The 22,695-nt window shown below is 51.4% G+C and overlaps 8 protein-coding genes across 8 annotated transcripts; 5 read left to right on the forward strand and 3 right to left on the reverse strand.

Annotated features, from left to right (window-relative positions):
- Positions 1-162: 162 nt before the first annotated feature.
- Positions 163-2,690, forward strand: PV05_04891 (uncharacterized protein). The gene is made up of 3 exons (XM_013461343.1): positions 163-808; positions 863-1,834; positions 1,880-2,690. Exons 1-3 carry the CDS (start codon positions 509-511, stop codon positions 2,192-2,194), a joined length of 1,587 nt encoding a protein of 528 aa, XP_013316797.1. The 5' UTR covers positions 163-508; the 3' UTR covers positions 2,195-2,690.
- A 100-nt stretch (positions 2,691-2,790) lies between these two features.
- Positions 2,791-5,308, forward strand: PV05_04892 (uncharacterized protein). The gene is made up of 3 exons (XM_013461344.1): positions 2,791-3,569; positions 3,616-4,029; positions 4,077-5,308. Exons 1-3 carry the CDS (start codon positions 2,915-2,917, stop codon positions 5,075-5,077), a joined length of 2,070 nt encoding a protein of 689 aa, XP_013316798.1. The 5' UTR covers positions 2,791-2,914; the 3' UTR covers positions 5,078-5,308.
- A 1,065-nt stretch (positions 5,309-6,373) lies between these two features.
- Positions 6,374-7,840, forward strand: PV05_04893 (uncharacterized protein). The gene is made up of 2 exons (XM_013461345.1): positions 6,374-6,873; positions 6,932-7,840. Exons 1-2 carry the CDS (start codon positions 6,826-6,828, stop codon positions 7,301-7,303), a joined length of 420 nt encoding a protein of 139 aa, XP_013316799.1. The 5' UTR covers positions 6,374-6,825; the 3' UTR covers positions 7,304-7,840.
- Positions 7,841-8,035: 195 nt separating this feature from the next.
- On the reverse strand, positions 8,036-14,473 carry PV05_04894 (uncharacterized protein; the record flags this gene model as incomplete). The annotated part of the gene is made up of 8 exons (XM_013461346.1): positions 8,036-10,712; positions 10,760-10,854; positions 10,900-11,245; positions 11,291-13,156; positions 13,203-13,463; positions 13,515-13,597; positions 13,699-13,952; positions 14,000-14,473. 8 exons carry the CDS (start codon positions 14,471-14,473, stop codon positions 8,338-8,340), a joined length of 5,754 nt encoding a protein of 1,917 aa, XP_013316800.1. The 3' UTR covers positions 8,036-8,337.
- A 953-nt stretch (positions 14,474-15,426) lies between these two features.
- Positions 15,427-17,552, forward strand: PV05_04895 (uncharacterized protein). Its single transcript, XM_013461347.1, has one exon. It carries the CDS (start codon positions 15,463-15,465, stop codon positions 16,840-16,842), a length of 1,380 nt encoding a protein of 459 aa, XP_013316801.1. The 5' UTR covers positions 15,427-15,462; the 3' UTR covers positions 16,843-17,552.
- A 35-nt stretch (positions 17,553-17,587) lies between these two features.
- On the reverse strand, positions 17,588-18,244 carry PV05_04896 (uncharacterized protein; the record flags this gene model as incomplete). The annotated part of the gene is made up of 2 exons (XM_013461348.1): positions 17,588-17,851; positions 17,903-18,244. 2 exons carry the CDS (start codon positions 18,242-18,244, stop codon positions 17,588-17,590), a joined length of 606 nt encoding a protein of 201 aa, XP_013316802.1.
- Positions 18,245-18,570: 326 nt separating this feature from the next.
- Positions 18,571-19,795, forward strand: PV05_04897 (uncharacterized protein; the record flags this gene model as incomplete). The annotated part of the gene is made up of 5 exons (XM_013461349.1): positions 18,571-18,746; positions 18,793-18,889; positions 18,942-19,024; positions 19,077-19,315; positions 19,365-19,795. The coding sequence occupies 5 exons, from the start codon at positions 18,571-18,573 to the stop codon at positions 19,793-19,795; spliced, it is 1,026 nt and encodes a 341-aa protein (XP_013316803.1).
- A 318-nt stretch (positions 19,796-20,113) lies between these two features.
- PV05_04898 (uncharacterized protein) lies at positions 20,114-21,964 on the reverse strand (the record flags this gene model as incomplete). Its single annotated transcript, XM_013461350.1, has 7 exons — positions 20,114-20,371; positions 20,424-20,788; positions 20,844-20,916; positions 20,971-21,446; positions 21,506-21,546; positions 21,649-21,695; positions 21,746-21,964. The coding sequence occupies 7 exons, from the start codon at positions 21,962-21,964 to the stop codon at positions 20,114-20,116; spliced, it is 1,479 nt and encodes a 492-aa protein (XP_013316804.1).
- Positions 21,965-22,695: the final 731 nt, after the last annotated feature.

Raw genomic sequence — 22,695 nt, forward strand, 5'->3', positions numbered from 1 at the left:
AAATTGCCATTAGTGAGGCCGCAATGACTGATTAAATATACGAATGCTCCGAGTCAACAGACTGGGAAGCAGGAGCCAAGCAAAGTGACATCTACCAATGAGCGTACGCAGCCTGAAATACTCCGCAGGCATTTACAATATTTTCTACCATCAATCCCTTACGTTCAAGTCCATCTCGTGCGATCCAAATCCGCGGCTTCTGGCACCTTCGCCCTTGTCACTATTCTATACGGTTTCCTCTCACACTCCTTGTGGTACCTCTTGAAGCTTTTCGCATCCAAAGTCCTGCCTGCCTGCGTGACAGATTACCGATTGGTGATATCCATCCATCCACTTCTTACGCACAACAGTACGTGGCGGACATTCTCATAATTCACTCAAGAGAAGAGGGACATCCTTGCACCACCGGAGGTCTACAGCTCATTGAACGCTCATACACGCGACGACTTCCGCATATCTGCCCTTCTGCGCACCAGTTCTCTTCTCGTCTCTAGGCTGATCCTCCATTATGGCGACCGAAACTACTGGAACCAACGGCCTGTATGGCACAAATCAATATACCCAGCCCGTTGAGCTCGCTGCATCCGCCCCATCTGCGCCAACTCATGCCTCCTCTGCCTCTCAAAGTACTACCACCTCTACAAACGCTCAAAAGGCCGATCCGCAAGAGATCGGATGGTATTTCGTCGAGCAATACTACACAACACTATCAAAGAGCCCGGAAAAGATCCACCTATTCTACTCCAAGAAATCACAGCTCGTTACTGGCGTCGAGGCCGAGAAGGTTGTTCCTGCTGTTGGCACAAAGGTATGTTGGAAGCTGTGAATGTCAAAGTATTAGTGTGGCTGACATGCAATGCAGGCCATCAGCGACAAGATCAAGGCGCTCGAATTCCACGACTGCAAAGTCCGTGTCCTCAATGTCGATTCTCAATCCTCCTTCAACAACATCGTCGTCCAGGTCATTGGTGAGATGTCAAATAAATCCGAACCTCATCACAAGTTCGTCCAGACCTTCATCCTCGCCGAGCAACCCAACGGATACTTCGTCTTGAACGACATCTTCCGTTACCTTAGCAATGATGAGGATGAGATCGTCGAGGATGAGCAGCAACAACTCGAACGGCCCGCTGAAGAACCTTCCACCCCTGCCACAGGTATTCCAGACACTCAGACGAGCCAAGAAGAGACAGTTGTCACGGAAGCCGCTGCTGAAGAGGTTGACGAAAAGCTCGAGGAAGTCGAGCAAGAAGCAGCTCCAGCTGCTGAGACAGAGGTCAATGGCGCACTTGTTCCTAATGCCGCGGAAGAGCCAGCCGAAAAACCAGAGAGCGAGGAAACTACCGCAGAAGCCTTGGAGGCGGTGAAAGCTGCTACTCCAGCTCCAGAGGAACCATCCGCTGCTGAAGCTAACCAGCCCGAGACCACTGCTGAGACTGCGACCCCACCAACTGCCGAAGCACCACCGGCAAAAAAGACTTGGGCAAGTATGCTCGGCGGTGGCTCCAAATCCCCAGCAATTCCTGCTCTTCCTGTGACCACGCCTGCCACTCAACCAAAAGCGCCTCGCCCTTCGCAGCCTGTTCAAACATCCAAAGCCCCAGCCGAGACTACACCAGCTGCAAACACCACCGCGAGCACTCCTACTTCGCAGAGCAATGGCTGGCAGACAGCTGACCACGGCAAGAAGGGAAAACCACAGAACAAAGCTACACCAGAGGGCACAGTGCTCGCATACATTAAGAATGTAAACGACAAGGTAGATGCTCGAATTCTTCGAGAAGTCCTTGAAAGCCATGGCGAGCTCAAATACTTCGATGTCTCGCGACCAAGAGTAAGTAGCCCACCAAAACTTGGATTTTGTGCTAACAAACCTTAGAACTGTGCGTTCGTTGAATTTGCTGATCCTGCTGGCTATAATGCGGCTGTTGCTGCCAATCCCCACCACATCGGGTCCGAACAGATCTACGTGGAAGAGCGTCGCCCTCGTCCGAATGCTTATGGAGGTAGCAACGCCAGCTACACTCGAGGTGGTGGTGCCCAAGCTGGACGCGGTCGTGGTGGCATGCAAGGCGGCCGCTCTGGCAGCCAGACCAACTTTCCAAAGGATGCCGGTCGCGGTAGCTTTCCGCAGAGAGGCGGCAAGTCCGGTACAGTGACTCCTAAAGGGCGTGGTCAACCTCAAGCTGCTTAAATCAGCCCGACTCTTTGTGACGGGTCGAGGAACATCCTCACCGACCCCTTTCCTGCCATTTATGGATTAACACAGCGGTACAAAAGTGATGGGATGACCTTCAATACTTTCTGCAACGGCGTACTCGGAAAAAGTTTTCCCCCGTTATGTCTTCTGGCAATGCATTGTCATGGCATAGCGTACTTCGGATTGATAGCACGACCAGATTCCCATTGTTTCAGAGATTGATGGCATGTATCTGCAACCGATTTTTTTCCAGTGATGCACAGCAGCTCAGGGCCATGGTCAGGGGCAAGCGTGTCTTTCAGCGAGGGCATATACTTTTTGTCTGCGGGTTATTTCACCAATTCTAGGATTCTCCTGGAGAGTGGGGGTTGAAGCTGTACATTAGTCTTTATTATTATGAGACATACCTGGGGTAATGATGACTGTTGCAGTTAATGACCTTTACGGAGTACATAGTATGTCCTGTTTAGCTGAGGTTGGAGGTGCCATGGGTGATACCGAATTCCTGAACCTCATGTAAGCAAGGACCGGCTGGAGCCTGATAAGAATGATACTCCGCAATGGCCGCGGGGTCACCTGCAGATGCATTCAATCATCACCTCGTATCTATCCAGTCCAGGGTTGCTGTCAGCCTTCCTCCTTCAAGTTATTTGCCTAGAAACATATCCTCCTCTTTCTCCTAACCTTTGAACAACTCGTTTTCATGCCTCAACGATGAGACCCGCACTCGGCTTGGAGAATCCGGAACCACGTCCTCGCAAATCGTCCGTCGCCGAACCCTCCCCCCTAGCTGGTGAGCGCTGCACCGGGCCTCCGACTACTTTCTTTCTCGCGCGTGATCCTGACGCTCCCATATCACGGTCGGAGACGACTCCCGCTACAGCGTCAGCGGCTCTGCCTGTAAGTAGCCTCCAGGATGCCATGCAAGAGGCGGAGAGATCTGGCAAGTACAGCGCAGCGCGGCCACCCGAGACGAGGAGCGGTAGTCGGAGGAGATCAACTATAAGACCTGCCCATGGTGAACGCTTGCGGAGAGGCTCCTCGATCGCCCATGCAGAACCGAGTCACGCACGCCATGTCCGTGGTGTCACTCCCTCACCTCTGCCTTCCTGTGATATCTCCCTGCCTAGCAGTCCAAAGTCCGGCTCATCCAGATCTCTTCCTCGATCCGAGGACGAACTCACCAGCGAGGAGGCTGGAAGTCAGGCGATAGGATCTAGCGAAGAGGACGAGGAGGAGACGCCGGCAATCGTCCAAGACAGTCAGCCGGAACTCATCATGCCGAGTATTAAGATGCCTAGTCGAAGACCGTTTACCCAGCGAGGGAAGCGTCTTGGGAGATTCAAGATAATGGTGGCGGGGAGAAAAGGTGAGTCAATCACACAGATCAGGCCCCGGAATGCTGACTGCAGCAGGTGCTGGCAAAACATCTCTTATCAAATCGATTGTGCAGCTTTGCGAAGATATAGTCCACGTCGACCCTGTGCCGTTGGCACCGAACCGTGCATCTTCCCGAAGCTCATCTGGATCCCTGGAAGTGGTGAACGAGGTCTACGCAAGCACCAAACCATATCCTGCTTGGTGGTCGAACGTCGAAGAAAGCCGGATTTTGAGGAGAAGGAAAAGCATGGGTGATTCCGTGCTTGAGCGGAACATTTGCTTCGTCGACACAAATGACTCAGCGAAACTGGAGAATATCATTCACTATGCTGAACAGCAGCTTATCAACGTAATGACCTCCGTCAACCAGCTCGCAAACGAGTTATCGGCGCTACTCAGTGGGCGCGGCTCGTCACAGGTCGACGTGATTCTCTACCTCATCTCCAAAGGTATGTCTTGAGTTACTCCCCTCAAGCATGAGATTGACTGTTTGCAGACCATATACAGGATGACTGTGACCGCATCCGGCAGCTATCGGAGCTTTGCAATGTCATTCCGCTTGTGGCAAAGTCAGATCTGCTCACCATGGATGAGCAGGAACAAATCAAACAATCCACGGATCTTAGCCTCGTCTCACTCCCTCGCCTACCGACAAGTTTAGTGTCCGACCCCGAACCCAAGGCGACTGCAACGGCTCCCTATACCGTAACATCAATCAATGGTCCTGATCTCGACACGATGGACGCATCTTTGCTGATGTCACCTGAATATATTCAACCTTTGCTGCCATCAGAGCTCAGTCTCCTCGTGGAACAAATATTTGAGCCGGAGACAGTGGCATATCTACGGCACACGTCCGCGCGCAAATTGGTGGCCTGGCACGCTGATCATCCTAAGTTGACGTCTATGCCATCACCATCATTGCCATCCGTGCACAACTCGACGCTCGCATCTCCCTTGGCCACATCACTCAGCAACTCTGGAGTTCTCATACCGCTTGGGTCTGAAGTGTCTCTCAACATTTCGAACAGCTGGGCCCTGGCCAAGGTTGCAGACCACACGCAGCGCGAGGAGCGCCTGGCTCAAGTCCGACTTTCCAAATGGGCGAGCGAACTGCAACTCAGCCTTCAGCGTGAACGAGAGCGGTATGAGAGATTAGCTCGAGGCGACCGGGCTGTTTGGTTGGTGGACAGACTTGGTGAGGAAGTCCGTGAGGGACATATCCTACCACTGGAAACCCCGCAGGCGTTGGTTCACAAGCGAGGCAAATCTAGCGTGAGCTACGGGGAAGTTCCGAGCTATCAGATGCATGACCCGCTGGGGCTGCTTCGATGGCAAGACAGCATGCGGACTCGTGGCTGGATTGCTCTACAGATAATGGGAAGTTTCGGCGTAGTTGGAGGGATTGCGTTCTGGGTTGTCAAGTCTTGGGGATTGACTGCTACTATCAATGAGTGGGCGCAATGCTGGCATATGTCGTTGTTTGGGCATGATTGATGAGAGGAAGAAAAAATGACGGACTATGATGGAAGGACCCGGCGTACCTACCGAGGCAGGGTAGCGACGCCATCATATGCGCAGTCCATACGGCGAGCTGGCGTAACCATGTATGTAGAGAGCAGGTTGCGGACGATAGGTGGACACGACCGTGGTAGGATATCCCGATGCCGCTTCTCTCAGCCTGAGTACTCAGCTAGATAGGCGACCTTTACTCCATACTCCATACAACACTCTAACCTTACCGACTTCGTTATCTCTAGATCTGGTTCCTCCCTACCAATGCTAAAAATACCAAAATGATGTCGGACAAACACAAGCTTGTCCAGATTGGACTAGCATCGCCATCAGGGATCAGGAGCTCAAGAAGGGAAACTCTAGCTTGCTCTGGGGGCACACCTGATGCCGTGAAACACGCCAAACACGCGGTCGATGCCCGATCAGGGGTGCTGGCAGGGTCAAGGCAAGGTTCACATGCGAGTGCCGGCTTAGGGCCTTGCCATGAAACGAAATCACGGGTCGTCGTTCGGTCATTGCTCGCAAGTGTGGCCGCGTCGACTCCAGGCACCCAGGGTAGCCTTGGTTGTAACAACGACATCCGAAGAAGAGTTGCTGCTGGTGCGGAATAAGGAACCGCATGCTGGCGAAGGCTGAACAGAGAACACCAACTCCAGTTCAAGCCTTACCGCATTCAGGAATCGGCAGGGGTTCAGAAGGTGTCAAGCACGTTCTGGCCCAAGTTTGACAGAAAGAAGGCGTTCGTGGCGGTCCATAGTGTGAGATGGAGCTGATGGCCACGTGGATAAGAAAATAAGAGAAACGCAGGCGGCCGGCACTTAATTACTGTCACTGCTGTGGGTGGGAGAAGCAAAGATATTGCATAGTCCACCAGTGGTTGAGATGATTCGATGAAGGGGAGAAAATGGGTTTACGGAGCACTGAAGCCTAGTTTGACAAGGAGACAAGGGGAAATTAATGTACTTGTAATACTATGTAATGAGAAATCCCATCACCAACTATGTCTGGGTGTCCCTAGTAATTGTGCCTTGTCTGCTGAATCTGTCGCTGAGTCTGCCTGTCTGCGCCCATCCGGCTGTCAGCTGCATCAATTCTCCTCCGCCCTTCTCATCATTCCATCTCCACCAATTACTCCCCTATTCCTCCGCCCGCTCCTCTTTTGACACGAGACCAGGGCTGCTTTGACCTCTAGCCACGAGTTTGCTTTGTCCCCGAGGCACTCCTACTCCGCTCGGCAAGCCAAACAAACAACTTTTGACCACTACTGTAAGGATATACGGATCTTCTTCCACCGCCCTTGACCTACTATTAGACACATCTTCGCCTCAGTCCACCGACACGTTATCAAAACTCAAACACCCTCCGAACAATCCTCTTCACTCACTGACTGGTCGAGATCTACCCGTCAGCTCCTTTCTCGCACGAAAATACATCAGCACATCTCCCTTGCAGCACCACCCGCGCCTTACAAACACTCAGAAACTCCTTCGTCACCGCCTCTCTCACGTTACGTCTCGACCTTCCCTCTGACCTTGCTAGAGCTTGTATATCTCGGTCTCTCTTGCCACCTATTTGTCACTTACCGCTCGAACGGTACTGCAAAGATTTGGAACCACCTTGCCGACCAGCGCACGGTTCACCGATAGTTCGGTCGCAGAGAAGCATTGACACAAGCGGAGAATAATTTGACCTTTGCAAACATAGCAACGATCAATAGTGACACCACAACCATGTCTCGCAGGTCTCTCGAGTCTGAAAGGCATATAATGGCCCCAAGCGTGCGTCTCATTTTTCTGTCGTTCCTGGTTGACACAACGTTAATATTTGGGTTCATAGGTCACTTCCAAACGTACCTCCAAACGCTATTCTACATACTCTGCCTCCCCCAGCTTTGCGACCACGACTTCCAACTACTCCACCACCCTGGCCTCAGCAAACGTGGCCAGCCCGGAAACGGGCATGGCCGAGATCCGCCAGCTCACGCAAGGCCTCGACAGACTTGAGAATAAACACCTCCAACAACAACGATTTGTGCCCAGCCAAAAGAAAGCAGATGATCTGAGCAAGTTGAGCCTGGGTGCAAAGGTCGAAAGAGCACTGGGACGGCGAATGTCGGATCAAGATGCCGTGTTTCGAGTGAAGAGGCCCATTGCAAAGGCGGTCAATTCATTCTCTATTATTGATGAAAAGGCCGTGATCAAGGTCTAGATGGCCGTGCTTGCAGGGTCGCAGTAATCGAGCATGCCGTCCAGCGGTACATGATTGTCCCAACGGGACAAGAGGGACTTGAGGTGCTTGCAACATGAGAAGCACCTCATGTCGCCATGCACCCGATAGACGTGGTCATGTTGTTGCTGTTTTTCACCTTTTGGAGTACGAGATCGATGTGTTTGGGATTGACGTTGACGTTAAATGCTTTTTGAGATACCAACTTCCATGTTTGCAAGGGTCTGCTTTGTCTGCTTTTTGCGGGTTACACATCATATCATTACCATGAAACGAGGGAGAGGAAGACGGGAGACTGGTACGCTTAGTCCGATGACGGACAATTGTACAGAGGCGCAGCTGTCCAACTATGAACTACCGTAACGAACTACGACGGGCCACACGTTGTTGGCTTGTCCAAATCATATACGGATTGTGAAGCTCTTATGAATGTTCCCCAATGGGCCTCTTTGTATTGTACGGACAATAAGCCGGTCGTAAACCGTAACGTAGAAAATCAGTCGAGCACAATTGACAGGGAAGCTGGTGAGCATCGCTACACAACGGTATTATCGTCACTTGAATCAAGCAGAATACCTCTTGACCGCGTCGATTAATTGTAGCAAATCATCAGGACTTTCAAGTTGCCTGACTCCTATCTGTCGAACGCCGAGATTGGAAGTTCAAAAGCTGGCCTGTGGAATGAGCGGGAGCGCAAGGAGATGGTAGTTGCGGTGAATATCGAAATGCAGTACTCTGTAGTTTTGAAGAATTGACGAGTCTGAAGTGAATAGAAATACAACGCGAACGAAGTAACCCAAAGAAACGAACAACATGCTCCCCTCGTTCTTCCTTCCCAGTGACTTGAACCCACGCGAAGCCGAGCATCTGCACGACCACCAAGATCCGTCGTCATCAAGAAAGAACGACTCCGCGGTTGTGAGCTTGTCTCCCCTTCAACCATCCCATTTCAACTCACTCGGCAACCACTGAAAAGAATGTAGAAGCAGTCCCCCCAAAAAGGTTCATCAAAGCTACTACTGAGCCATCCAAACCCCAATCCTATTCCCGGCACCACAAACTTCTCCCTTGTCCCCCGCGCACAGCATGCTGCAATCGCCCTCTCCCGTCTGCACGCCTTTGCCCGTGCCATCCGCCACCAACCCAAGCACATTCGAGCAGTAACATTCACGTGCGTACTCGACGCCCGCGTATCTGTACCCACGGCCCGCACACGTAGAGACGCATAACTCCTGCGTCATCGCGCCGTTGCTCGTGCTGTAGCCCGACAACGTGCGTTGCGAGCTACTCGGGTCCGTGAAGCAGCCCTGGTATGTGTATCCCGAGACCGAGGCCTTGGCGGACGGCGGGGACAGCGATGTGTTGTTATATATGCTCAGGCGAGAGCGGCCGCCGCATGTCTGGCTGGGGTCGCCGGCGCAGGGCATGTTGCAGTCCGTGGCGTTGAGGGCCGTGTTGGGTGGTAGGGACGAGGACGACGAGCAGTAACATTCGCGAGAGTACTCGAGGCCGGCGAGGGGAAAGTTTTGCGATGTGCAGAATGAGAGACACATTTCAATGGTCATGCTAGAGTTGGTGGTGGAGAGACTGGAGAGCAGGCGCGAGTTGGCAAGTTCCGAGGCACAGCCTATGTATATGTTTGGGTAAAAGGCGTTCGCGGTCGAGCTAGTAGTAGTAGTCCTGGTGGCAAAGGAGGTCCCGCTGGTGGTTGTGGTGATTGTGGTGGGAGGAGTTGTCGGGGTGCTGGATGAGACCCTCGAAAAGAGGGATGATGACGAGGTAGAGATCGAAATTGAGCTGCTCGAGCGCGTAGACACTGGAGTCAATGCTGAGCTTAGGGTGGAGGCTGCGGTGCTGCTCAAGGACGTCCGTACAACGAAGCTCGTGCTAAAACTGGGGTTGCCGGTGGTGCTCACCGTTGTGCTGAGTATCGTAGTGGACCTCGACAAAGTCGATGATGTGCTACTACTCAATGAGAAAGAGCCGGATGCAGTAAACGTGAGCGAAGTTGAGGTAGAGCTTGCCCCAGCGGCGGTGGCGCCCGTGGAGCCGGAGCTACGGCTTGCGCCAGCAGTCGTGTTCGTGCTTGATGTCAAAGTTGAAGACCCAGACTGGGAGGTGCTTGAGGACAAAAGGCTGGTGCTGAGGCTTGAAAGACGAGATGTCGAAGCCGTGGTCGTAAGTGATGAAGATCTGCCTAATGATGTTGAAGTCGACAAAGCCGTCGAAGCCGTGCTAGTATAGGCAATGACACTTGAAGTGGAACGGACTGAGGTTGTGAAGGTCGTTGTCGAAGTACCATTCAAGCTGGATACTGAACTTTGGATTGAGTTCGAGGTCGAAGGTCGGGTAGTCATGGATGTGCTCGAATTGGCGTACAACGATAACGTCGAGATTACGCTGATCGGACTGCTTGGAGTTGAAGGTCTGCTTGCGATGCTACCCAATGTCGTAAGAGTTGACGAGCGACTCGTCGCAACTGCGCTGATAGTCGATGTGGACGGAAGACTGAGACTTGATGTCGTGGTAGAATTGGAGAAGCGATTTATCGTAGATGTACTCGACGTCGACATTGAAAGGAGCGGTGTTGATGTGGTACTTCTCGTGCTCGACATAGAACTGCTTGAGCTCGAATTTGAAGGCGCGATGAATTTGTAGAAGCTCAACCCATTTGGTCCACCACAAATGGTCGACGAGTTGCCGGCACAAGTCATGGAACATCGTCCATCCGTAGCCGTGACCGAACCTGTGCCGATATTATTTCCACAGTAGCACTCTCGACCGTACTCAACACCAAAGTAGGTGAAGCCGGTGCAATTTCCTGCGCAGTACTGCACAGTCATGTCGTTTGAGGCGATGGCGAAGCCCGTAAGAGCACGCCCATTTGTGGCTTCAGTGTGACAGTCAGAATATTGGTAATTACCAACACTGGGAACGTTGGTTGGCCCGGTGGGTCGAGCAGGAGTAGTGGGTGTTGACGTCCACTGTGTGTTGTTGTACAGAGTCAGACCGCTGGGTCCACCACACAGAACACTCGAGTTGCCTGCACAGCCCATATTGCAGCGACCATCAGTGGCTGGTGCACTGCCTGCCGCGATGGTGTTTCCACAGTAGCATTCGCGGCCATACTCGACCCCAAAATATCGATACTGGGTACAGTTGCTTGCACAGGTTTGAAGAGTGATGCTGTTGTCAGCCAGAGTGAAGCCGCTAAGCGCTCGGCCAGTAGTTGCCTCGGTATAGCAGGACACATAGCTGAAATTGCCGATGGCTGGCGGAACAGCAAGACCTGTTGGTTTGGCGGGATTATTGCCTCCTCCTGTCCCAGCTGTAGGTGTCGATGTAAGGAGAGTACCGTTGCCGTAAATGTACATGTTGAGACGACTTGGACCTGAGGGAAGATTAGTCTTGGAACATGTGCCCGAAATTGATCCTTACCTCCGCAGAGCTCTGTCTGATTGTTATTACAAGCCATGCTGCAGTCTGTTGCGGTAGCGCTGACCGCTCCAGCCGATAAGGAGTTCCCACAAAAGCTGGTCTGTTGTCAGGGAATGGTTCAAAGAACGGAGAATACTGACCATTGACCTCCATACTCCACTCCTGCATACAAATAGCCCTGGCAACCTTGAATACAGCCGGCCACAGTATTGTTGGAGGTTGGCTGCACATTCAAAGCACGAGTCTGAGACCCTTCAGTGTAGCAGCCAAGGCTATTGAAGCCAAGAACACCAGGGTTGACGTACGGGCCTGGAGCATCTGTAGTGTTGCCGTTCCAGCGAGTGATATCGCCAAACAAAGACATGAAGGAACCATCCCCGTTGATTCCGTTGCCGCCGCAAATCTCATTGTTGTTTCCGGTACAAGCAAAGTTGCAGTTGGCATCGTCAGTGACCAGTATAGGGCGATTATAGCCACACCAGCATTCTTCTACCGGTTAGCTAGAAGCATACGACCGGCAATCGTGCTCACCTTGAGTGTACTGTGTCCCAGCAAAAATATATCCAGCAGCCGAACACTTCGCGACGCATTGCTCATTCGTGTTGAGCGGGCCGCTGTATATGTTAGTTTGAAGCTGCCGACCAGGGTTGTTTTCTTTGAAACAGCCTGCATATCTGTAGATTCCTTGTTGAGTGACAGGGTTCAGCGGTGCTGCTTGTTCAGAGACCGCATTGCAGGAGAATTGAATCAACTGCTTGCCGAATGTAGGATCGTTGAGATTCATGGTCCACTGAGCTGTCCCATTGTAGGGATCGACGTTGATTTGGCTCTTGGGAACCGAACAATAAAGCGTAGCGGTGGCATTTTGTCCGGCATATACAAGGCTGCCTTCGGCAAGATCGACATTGTTGTTGCTACCAACAATACTCCCAGAAATACCGAAGGGAGGTTTGCTGACCGTTACCGAGATGGGGGCTGCGTTTGTAGTGCCGTTGTTGGTAAGCCGTAACTTGAGGTAGCGAGTCGTGTTTTCCGTGACATTTCCAAAGCTAAAGGATTTGCCGTTCTGATACTGGACCCATCCGCCATCAGAAGTCTGGAATTCGAGGACAGCTTTAGGTTGGTCCGAACCTGCGGCAAGTACATCATACACTTTTGATCCTCCATTGCTGTCAACCTTGACGAAGACAGCATACTCTCCACTCGACGTCGGATTGAAATTGATAGGAACAGTCACAGCGCTGTTCGGCGCTACTGATGATGGCATGCTGTAAAACGTGAAAGCGGATACAACAGTTGCTGCTTGCGTACCATTAGGCGTTGTCCATGGACCCGTCTCTCCTATAACCGAGTAGGAGACGCTGGTGATGCTTAACTGGCCGTTGCCAAGGTTGCTGATAATGACCGATTGATTGACTCCTCCAGCTTCTTGTCCTGTAATGACTCCGTTCCAGCTGACGGTGTTTGGAGTGATCATCAGGAGTGGGGCCTGACTCTGACCAGTACCTTTGAGGTTAACAGGCGTATTGATGCTGAAGCCACCTGCTTGCTGGGTAGTGTTCAGGATCACCGACGAGGAGAGCGGGCCAACGGTTTGAGGAGTAAAAGTTGCCTGAAAGGAGAAGTTTTGCCCCTGGTTTACAGCAAATGGCAAGGCAGGAAGGCCAGTGAAGGCGAAATTGGAATTGCCCGAAAGGCTTGCTGCAGTGACGGTAAGAGCAGTTTTGGCCTGACATTGGACGGCCATAGCGGATGTCGTGGTATTGAGGTTGGCTGTGCCGAATTGAAGACCGCTGCATACAAGGGGTAGATTGACAGGTGCTCCATACGCATAAAGGTATCCAAGTGTAGTGCATTGATATACGATGCCGTCACCGAAGACAGGTCTTGTGAATTTTGTGGTCCCAGGCGTGACAAAAGAGTTGATCTCCTTGAGCAGGCCATTCTCAGGCACTGCATTGTAAATTCGGAGATTGGAGCCTTCGACATCTGATGTCCAAACCAAGCCAGTACCTGGCTGATCGTTCAGAGAAGTGACCGTGCCATGACCGACCCCGAGGACGTAAGCATTCTTTTCTGGGGAATCAGCCACTTTGTTGAAGTACGGAACGCCGTTGTCGCAAGAGAACTTGAACACATGAGTCTGATACTGGATAACATTGATGTAGATGTACCCTCCTTCCAACGGGTAGACACCTGCACCAGCGTAGACTGAGTTCTCGTTCTGGTAGACCTGAATGACATTGTCAAGCTTGTTAGGTCCATTTTGATAACCTCCGAGGTTGTCAAGATCCAGCCAGTATGTCTTGCCACTTTTGCCGGTCACTACGCCCATCCTTGTGATGTTGCCACATGAGAATTGGGCGGGAAGAAGTTCTAAAGGTGATGTCCCAAGGTCTCCTCCAGTTAGCGTTACCTTTTCCTTGGTCAGCGGATCGCTTACCTTTATCGGCGCCATCCAGCTGAGTCTTTTCCCAGGGCATAAAGAAGTCAACCACCGTCAAAGAGCCATCTTCATTGATTGACATGTGAACAGCTGCCTCTTCGAGGGAAGTTGGCGGATGTCGTCCATTGACCGGTACGCCATTGAGTTGGGAAGCATAGCCGTTGCCGGTGGCGAAAAACATCGAGCCTCTGCCATCACTTGCCAGCCCGCCGCCGGACATCCACACTCCAGCTCCCGGGACATCGGACCCAACACCGGCTAGAAACGTCAATGTCTTGGTGGCTTGTCGTCAATAGAATACGAACTTACCCCCTTCTGTCGCAAATCTTTCCACTAGCTGACCAGTCTGTTTGTGCCAGCCCACGATCCAGCCGGTAAAGTTCCATTGGACACTGGCGACGAGACACTCATATTAGCAAATTGTGATACCAGCCATTGGAACCAGTCAACGAGACAATGCCGTGGGTAACAATTATTTCGGACGAGTACTCACCAATGACTAGCAAAACCGGCGTAGACATAATCTCCAGTATGAAGTAAACCAGGACGTTGGTGATGGATACCACCATTGAAAGATCGTACAGGGTTGTTTCTGGCAGCCATGCCTTCCAAATTGACGGGGAAATTGGGCTTCTCTGAAAGATCCAAGGTGCTGATAGCATGTATGTAGTAGCGACCATTTGGACGGCCAGTCGGACCGTTGAGGCTTTGGTCTGTATAGGTTTTTGACGTCAAATACCAAGTATCCTCATGATTCGTAAGCCTTGGATCAGAAGAGCCAAATCAATTCGTACCGTATCTGGGTCAATCACACCAGTGGCGGTCACGCCGACAGTAGGATTAATATCAACACATCCATTCAGGTCACTGACCAGGAACGGACGATGCAAATTTCGAGAAGCCACGATCACGCCGGTCTTTGCATTGATTTTGTACACATTGTTCTGAGTTGTTGCGACGTAGACAAATTGAACACCATCAGAGCCGGTGTAGACCAGAGGCTGAGAGAATATTTGTTCGGGCACATTTTGTCCGTTGATGAGATAAGTTCCAGGCAATTGGGTTTTGTAGAGTAGGCCAAATTGAGCGCTTCCGACGATTGTCGGGTCCATGTTGTGATTGTTTTGATAGCCAGTTCTGTCGTTTGAGCCGCCCCAGGTGATTGTGTCGGTGCTGGCAAGAGCGCTGACATGATTAATGAATATGACGTTAAGGCAGGTCAGGAAAGTAATGAGCGACTGGACACCACAAGCGAGTGTGAGATGCATAGTGCCAAACGAGCGTGGTGTCGACACTAGCGACCGCAAATAGAGCAAGGACGTGAAGGAATGTTCGAAGGTGCGCAGAATTGGGGAGGATACATGGACTCAATCATGATATTATATCTTGAGAGGAGCCAGCAAGCAAGCAACCGCACGATTTCTGGCATTTCACGTTGTAGGCCAAACCGATGTCTCGGCAGCCAGAACAGTCATGAGCTTCTAGATTAGACTGCATACCCAATCTGGCGATGAAAGATGCAGATTATGATTTGATGAAGCCAGGATGATCAACAGATGTATGCACCACTTACCGAAAGCAAAAGGAGTGACCGGATCTGGACTCTGAATCAATTTGATAACCGACTTACGTACCCTGTAAGAAATAGGGCAAAAGTCTGGCCCTTCTATGATCATCTGGACGGCGAAAGACATCCAAGTTTCACGAGGGAGATGAGCTCGATCCAGGAAAACAGGAGATGCCAGATCGAGCGCCGTCGACTCGGATGCGAAGTGGTGGCGCGAGACATCTATCACTTCTTGCGAAGACATCTGGGACATTGCTCGTGTGGCGTCCGTGGGGTAGGTCAGAAATTCGGTGGACTGGCCGTCGAGTTTTGAATATACAACTGCTGATCCGGTAAGTCATCTCGCAGAGTGATGAGGTGGAAGGTAGTCTTAAGCCAAGCGGTCTCGTCTCGACGTAGACCACAGCAGGGCGGTCATGACGAAGCCAAGAAAGGATCAGATGTTCCGTGAAACAGCAAAATCCGCCTCTGTTGGCGGTGACAAGCTGAGATGTCAAGAGAAGTCGAACAGGTCGAGTGCACGTTTGAGGAGGCCGGAAGTGCTCTTGTTGTTCAGAGATTCGCAGTAGCATAGGGAGTACGGTCCCACCTTTGCCATCCACATGCAATTCTTTCATTCGATCCTGGTCAGGTTTTCTACCTTCGCCTAGCGACCTGGGCAGTGCCGCAGCGTCACCCTCGATCCCGTCGATGCTGCATGGTCTTCGTTGTCCGAAACTTGTACATGTGTGGCGCCCACTGCCGACGTCGACATGGGCGAGGCGACGCAGCCTTCTAACGCTGGCGATTGAATCCTCCTGCGACGACACCTGCGTCTCAATCCTCTCCAAACGTTCCATTTACTCCGAGCCGAATTTCACAAAAGCGCATCTACATTTCAACGAAAAGATCACGCTCCATAATACCGGAAAGGGTGGGATATGGCCACCAGAAGCTCTGAACAGCCACCAGTCGAATCTTGCAAAACTGGTTGAAAGATCACTAGCATTCCTCCCAGAGGGGGACCAGGCTCTACCAGAGAGAAAAAGACTCTCGTTGCAGAATGGAGGACTCAAAGAGAAGCCCGACTTTGTGTCTGTCACCCGCGGCCCTGGGATGAACCAGAATCTCGCAACTGGACTAAATACTGCGAAAGGACTCGCTACGGCATGGCAAATACCACTGGTGGGAGTGCACCATATGCAAGCGCATGCTTTGACACCAAGACTTGTCAACTCAATGGAAGGAAGCGGTCACAACTCTGTGAAGCCTGACTTTCCATTCTTGACGTTATTAGTCAGTGGTGGGCATACGATGCTTCTGTACTCCAGAGGATTGGTTGAGCACGAGGTTCTGGCTTCCACACGTGATGTCGCGGTCGGAGACGAGCTAGACAAATGCGGACGCATTATATTGCCCCAAGACATCCAGCAAGCCACACCTGATACTGCTTTTGGAAAGTATCTCTCAGCATACGCTTTCAAGACTCCGGCAGATTTCACCACCTGGGACGTGCCTCAAAACCGGCAGGAAGAGATCCTCAGGTGTTTGAACAAGTTTGGCTGGAATATTAAGACCCCGATGGCCAAAAATAGGGATCTGGCGTTCGCCTTTTCGGGCATCGCGAGTCAGGTCAGTCGCATCATGCATGATCGTACTAGCAGTGAGGATGGTGCTTCCATGAGCGAAGAGGAGAGGAACTTTTTAGCCCGTGCTGCTCTAGGCACAGCATTTGAGCATTTGGGCTCACGAACCATCATCGCATTGGAAAAGCTTCGAGAGCAGGGAGTCGAGATATCTACCCTCGTCGTGAGCGGCGGAGTCGCCGCAAATGACTTCTTGCGCTATTATTTGCGTCAAATGCTCCATATGCGATCCTTCGGAAATGTCAGCTTGGTCTTCCCATCCGTCGAACTCTGCACGGATAACGCTGCGATGATTGCCTGGGCAGGCATGGAAATGTTCGAAGCTGGGTACAGAACAGATCTCGGATGTGGCCCACTTAAAAAATGGAGCATGGATCGTCACAGTGAGGACGGAGGCATTTTGGGGGTTTCTGGTTGGCTTGGGACGGACGGCCAGTGTGTGTAACGGTCGAAATGACCATTTGGTACTCGTAGCAAAGACACTGTCAAGTCATGATGATTAGACATTGCCAGGGCTCCTTTTGAAGCGAGGCTACCGCCCCCTTGAAGCAAAGCTTCCCGCCGCTATATCAGATGTGCCTGAGGCGAAGAAATCCTCATCCTCGAAGTCAATGCGACTCCCCACAGAGACCGGACCAGCATCAACCCCCTTTTGAGAAGATCGAGCATTAGTCCCTTCTCGCGGGTACTGGTGGGACAGTGTGGCAGATTTTCCCTAGCATTCGTCGCTCGTGTGATCCTGGGATCAGGTAAGCGAAAAAAAGGACATTTTCGGCGACTCACGCAAGGTCCAGAGGTGGCCTCTCAGTTTGCATCGGCGAAACATACATTTAGGAGTTCATATTCACGAGTCTCCTAAGCGCGGGCATCTTTGTCCCGACTCTTCAAATTATGCCAGCTCTTCTCCACGGATCCTACGACGTTGTTCAGCTGATCATGGAAGTCCGGAGAACCAGAGGCCGTGCGGACAGATTCCGCCTGCAATACCAGCATTGCCATCTCCGTTCGGTTCATTCATTGCGCAAAGCCGTCAATGCAAAGGGAAATGGCCATTGATTCTGGTGCTACCCTCGGCAGAAAGTTGGCCCCAAGGGGTTATTCATCATTGAGCTACGTATTATTCTAATGTTGGTGTTCGCTCAGCCACTCCACCACTGCTTGATCGAACGGGAATCTATGTTCTCAGGAATTCAAGCGTCCAACTGGACGTATTTCCACGTCCTTCTGTGGTTTGGTTCATAGAGGTTTTCTGTCACACGCTTGGTCCACGGCGTATCGATCGATTTCTTCCAAATCGGCCCACCCAACCCGTTCTCCTCGTCATATTCATTTGCAGACATGAAAATCGATGCATGCTCTCGATTGTCTCCGAATCTCTTCAGCAGCTGGAACCTCGACCCTGAGCGCCAACCGGGAACATCGGCGAGCATATCAAGATGTTCTTCGTTGAACCACTTATGATAGTCTTCAACGGATTCTTTACTGGGCGCCATGCCGACCTGTACCAACTCCGTGTTCGTAGGAGGATACTGGTCTGCTGATAGGCCTTTCCTGTAGTCGCGGGATATTTCTTGGTAGATAATCCAATCCGAATACTTGAGGACGTCTGCCCCAACCGCTCGCCACGAATCCACCAGCTCTGCAGTGATGGCATCTCCGTCTTGCACGTCGATCAGTAACTCCTTGGCGTAAGATTTTTCATCGCTTGTCGTGTCACTCGCGACCAACCTGCACACTGAGTTGCAGCCTGGTATGTTGCTTTCAAGGTATCGAATCCATTTTTTGACAGCTGCCGGGCTGGCGGAAGGCTGGAGCTCGAAGTATAAGACAATACTGGCACGAGGCATGGCGTTCTGGATTAGATGTACTGGAGTAGATAAATGTTGCAACAATTTTCCACGGTTGGTACAGTCATAATTGGTGTCTTATATCCATTCTCCAGCATATAATGAGGATCGATGCAATCCGGAGAACTGGATAAGTGACCTCCGCGCGGATATTCTTTGTTGATCCCCGAAAGTGGAAATGAGTCAACTTCGAACAATTATTGGCCGCGTTGTCGTGCAACTAAGTAGTTGTAGAACATTTTACTATCCTTAAAAATCGAGGCCTTGAGTATTATTTAGGAGAGTGATTGCGAAGAAGTGCTGAGTTTTCTTGGACCATTTCCGGCATGTCTGACTCCAAGACAATCCCAACATTCGAAGAGATCGAGAAGCGTAGTCCACCATATTCGGCGTGGGATCTATGGGAAAATCCCCAACTGGGAGCCTTAAACTATCTCATTGATGCGCTGGTACTCCGTTCGGCGAAAGAGGAGATCCAGCACGGAGTGCGCGTGGGCTTGAAGTGGGTGTTTGAACAACACTTAGGAACAACGAGCTGACGGTTCCAGCTTGCCCTTGGACCTCATCGACCCTCCATTCCTCGGCCGATCGGGTTTCGAGCGTAAGATGATCAATAAAGCCCCGCGAGTAATCAACGATGATGTGGTAGGTTATTGCTTGATCAGAGCAAGTGCCAAATCTCGCTAATGTGCTATAGATTTCCTTCAATACTCAAGGTAGTAGTCAGTGGGACAGCTTCCGGCATTTTGCATATCAAAAGGAGGGCAAGTTTTACAACAAGTGAGTGTGTGCCAGAGCTTGCTGCGTCAAAACCTGACAATTACACGCACAGTGTGAGCCAGGATGACATCCACTCCAAGCCTGAAAGCAAGGTAAACGGTATAAACGCGTGGGCAGCTCGAGGTATAGCTGGTCGCGGTGTACTTATTGACTACCACGGCTGGGCTCAGAAGAAGGGCATCGCCTATGACCCGCTGAGTGGTCATGGTATCTCGGTCGATGAGGTAGACCAGATCACCAAAGAGTACGAAATCGAGCTGCGCAAAGGAGACATCTTTATGCTGCGAACTGGTAAGTCCCCGAGGTATTCGCTGAAATGGCAACGTGCTAACACGTCTAGGCTTTGTTGAGGCATACTCAGCGCTGAGCAAGGACGAAAGAGAGAAATATAGCACTAGTCACTCTTTTCCAGGTCTGGCATCGGGAAGGAAGACTGCAAAGTGGCTCTGGAATCATCAATTCGCAGCAGTCGCGGGAGATAACGTAGCCTTTGAGTCTGCTCGTAAGTCTGAACGGAAACGCGCACCGCAGGCATCGAGTAATCCCGCTGACTACTATGACTTCTTACCAGCCCCTGCGGACCCGGAGTTTGGTATGCTGCATCCTATCCTGTTATCTGGTTGGGGAACACCGATTGGAGAATTGTTCGACCTGGAATTGTTGGCGAAGGAATGTGAGCGTTTGGGACGATGGTCGTTCTTTGTTAGCTCTTCACCATTGAACTACACGGGGGCGGTAGCATCTCCCCCTAACATAATGGCAATACTGTAAATGCTACCAGCCAAATATAAGAGAAGATTGCTCGTCAACCCCATGAGGAAGAGGCCCCCGGCATGGTGTCAGCATGATAAGCTCTTTCAAGCAATCGGCACGACTAGGACAGCTGTCTGGCAATTAAGAAATGTCAAAGAAGACGTTTGCTGTTAACGCAGACACTATATCTGCAGAGGATACTTTATCAAATCTGGTGCCTCCCTAAGGGCGAGCCCCATGAATCCTGTCAATCAATGCAGATATTCCAAGAAGGACAGTTTGCCATATTATCCGTCTTTGGGCTGCGCCATTCCCAAAGCCCTTAGCTCCCTCGTCCTAGACCTGGGATTTCACTCCGATCTGTTCCACATGTTGAGGTAAGCTACCTGGCTTGGGCAAGATGTCGACTTTAGTACCTTCGCCATGGACCACGGTTACCCCAGCCTCGCGATCAAACTTCAGGTCCGACATGTGTACAGCGACTTCGGTCTTCTCGCCAAGAATATCGGCCATCTCTTCCAAGGGAACACCTTTAGTCTCCGGGAATAGGAGGTACAGCCAGATCCAGCCTAAGATGGACAGTATGATGAATAGCTTTTGATCGTTAGCTTCGGTCTAGTATGGCTATCTGCTGTAGATAACTTACCAGGAAGAACTTCCATCCAACGTGTGCAAAGGCGTAAGGTGCGACTTGTAGATAGAGAATGTCACTGAGCGCCAGCGCCGCGATTGAAAGTGAGATTCCTTTGGCGCGGAGGTGATTGGGAAATATCTCCGCAATGAACACGAACATCGGTGCATCAACACAGCACGCGTAGAAGCACAAGTAGACGAAAAGCGCGGCAATGCCCACTCCTAGTCCGGCACTGTTCATGGTCCCAGTGAACTCTGCCACCATTGCTGTATTGATGCTGACGCACACCGTACAGGCAAAAACGCCAATGAGAAGCAATCTCCGACGACCGAAACGGTCAAGAAGGAGTGCGCCAACAATGTTGCCGAAGAAAGCGACTAAATAGACAAGTCAGAAATGATTGAACCGTTGAAAAGAAGAAAGTAGGCTCACTAGAATCTCTGCCAGACTGGATTTCGAGGGTTTGGTGTGAGTCAAACCCTAGAGCTTTGTAGAATATTGGTGCCTGGATCGTGCGTCAGTAGGGGGTCACGATTATCTGGTGTTGAGATTCCCTTACATAATTCTGAATGACAAGCACAGCGGTGCTCTGTCCAAGCACTGTCAAGCCGCAAGCCAGCATGACTCGTTTTCTGTGGGCTTTTGAGAGGAGGACGCGCCAGCTGGCTGGTTTGGATCGGTCTTGTTCTGCTTGGACTTGCATTTGATAGAATTCCTCACGCGCGAATACCTGCTCAGGGTCGCGTTTTGATGCATGCAGGCGAGCAACGACTTTCCAGGCCTCATCCTTGCGGCCATGCATGAGAAGAAATCGTGGAGACTCTGGAATGAAGGGCAGGGCACAGAGGACAATCACAGACCAGACCATGGCTAGACCGGAAGGACCACGCCATTGTGCAGCTTTGTTGTCAGTGTATCGAAAGGCGAGGCCGAAGTAGGAGGCTGTAGCATAGCCCAAGCCCAGCATGACGCCGCAAAGACCGGAGGTGAGACCACGGTAAGCAGGGTGCGAGAGTTCGGCAGTAAAAGCAGGGGCTGTGAGATGAAGGCTTTAGCCATTTTGGCCGTCTTCTCTGAGTTGGTGCTCAACTCACCAACGGACAGGAATCCCCAGCTACCCATTCCTTGGAAAAACCTGAAAACCAGAATCGTCGCAAAATTTGGCGCAGCCGTGATACCAATGGCCCCCAGAATGGACCAAAAGGCGCAATATATCATGCCCGCCTTCCTTCCATACCTATCAGTGATCTGTGTGCTCAGCAGAACACCAAACACTGCTCCCGCCTAGTCCAATGGTCAGTCTCGGAGAATTTATGAGGACCTGAAGCTCGCACCTGAAAAATACCACCAATCGACCCGGCCAGCGCTGATTTATCTTTGTGTATCCCTTCCACGTCTCCAAGCCCGGTAAATTCGGGGAATGAAGCTTTGGCAAGCATAGGGGCGGTCATCGCAGAAGGATAACCAAATCCCACGCAGCCAATGGACACCAGAAAGCATGTGAGGAAATTGGACCAGCTAAAAGCTGTCTTGTGGGAAACTTCTTCCGCCATTTTCCTTCTGTGTGATGCGAGAAAAGAAACAGGAGGTGGTGCTCTGTTCTCGTTAGGAGCTTCCGAAGCTGGCTTTTAATCTGTGGTGGTCTCGCGTTGTTCGCAAGTTGTCTTGGGGTTGTCCCAAGTCCACGGGCTTGTGATGTCCGAAATAGGGGCAGCCACAAGCGTTGGGCCTCCCACGACCTCCGCAACGTCGAACCCCAGATGCTATGGGGTACGGAGATGCGGGTTTCTCCTGAAAAGACGACAGTTCGTATTTGCAGCTGCTATTCCGCAGCCTAGACGGCACAGACCCTTGGCCGGGAAGAACGGGAACACTTGAATTCAGGATTGATGGATTGATTAAATCGTACATTTGGAAGGCCACATGATTTTAAACACGATGTCGACCCTTGCAGCGCGATGAGCCTCTCCAGCCTCGTGCTGTAAGCTAAAGAACGGTATGTTTCGTGGAGACAGATCTTGTAACCCATGGAGGGATAACGTGCACTTGATAGTGACAGCAAGATCGTGTAAACTGGGCCGGTCTGCATGGAGGTGGTATGCGCGTACAGGCAAACTTAATCAATATTGATAGACCGGAACAAGTTAATCGAGCAGACTAGGCAGCGGTTGGGCCAAATAGTTACGTGTTATGGCACAATGCTCACCATCTTACACTTCGAGAGCAGTCTAGACTCAAACTATCTCTCTCCTACGCAGGGATGAGATGGTTTACAAGTGAGCTC

This window comes from Exophiala xenobiotica (assembly GCF_000835505.1).
Source record: "Exophiala xenobiotica strain CBS 118157 unplaced genomic scaffold supercont1.3, whole genome shotgun sequence".
NCBI classification, from domain to species: Eukaryota; Fungi; Ascomycota; class Eurotiomycetes; order Chaetothyriales; family Herpotrichiellaceae; genus Exophiala; species Exophiala xenobiotica.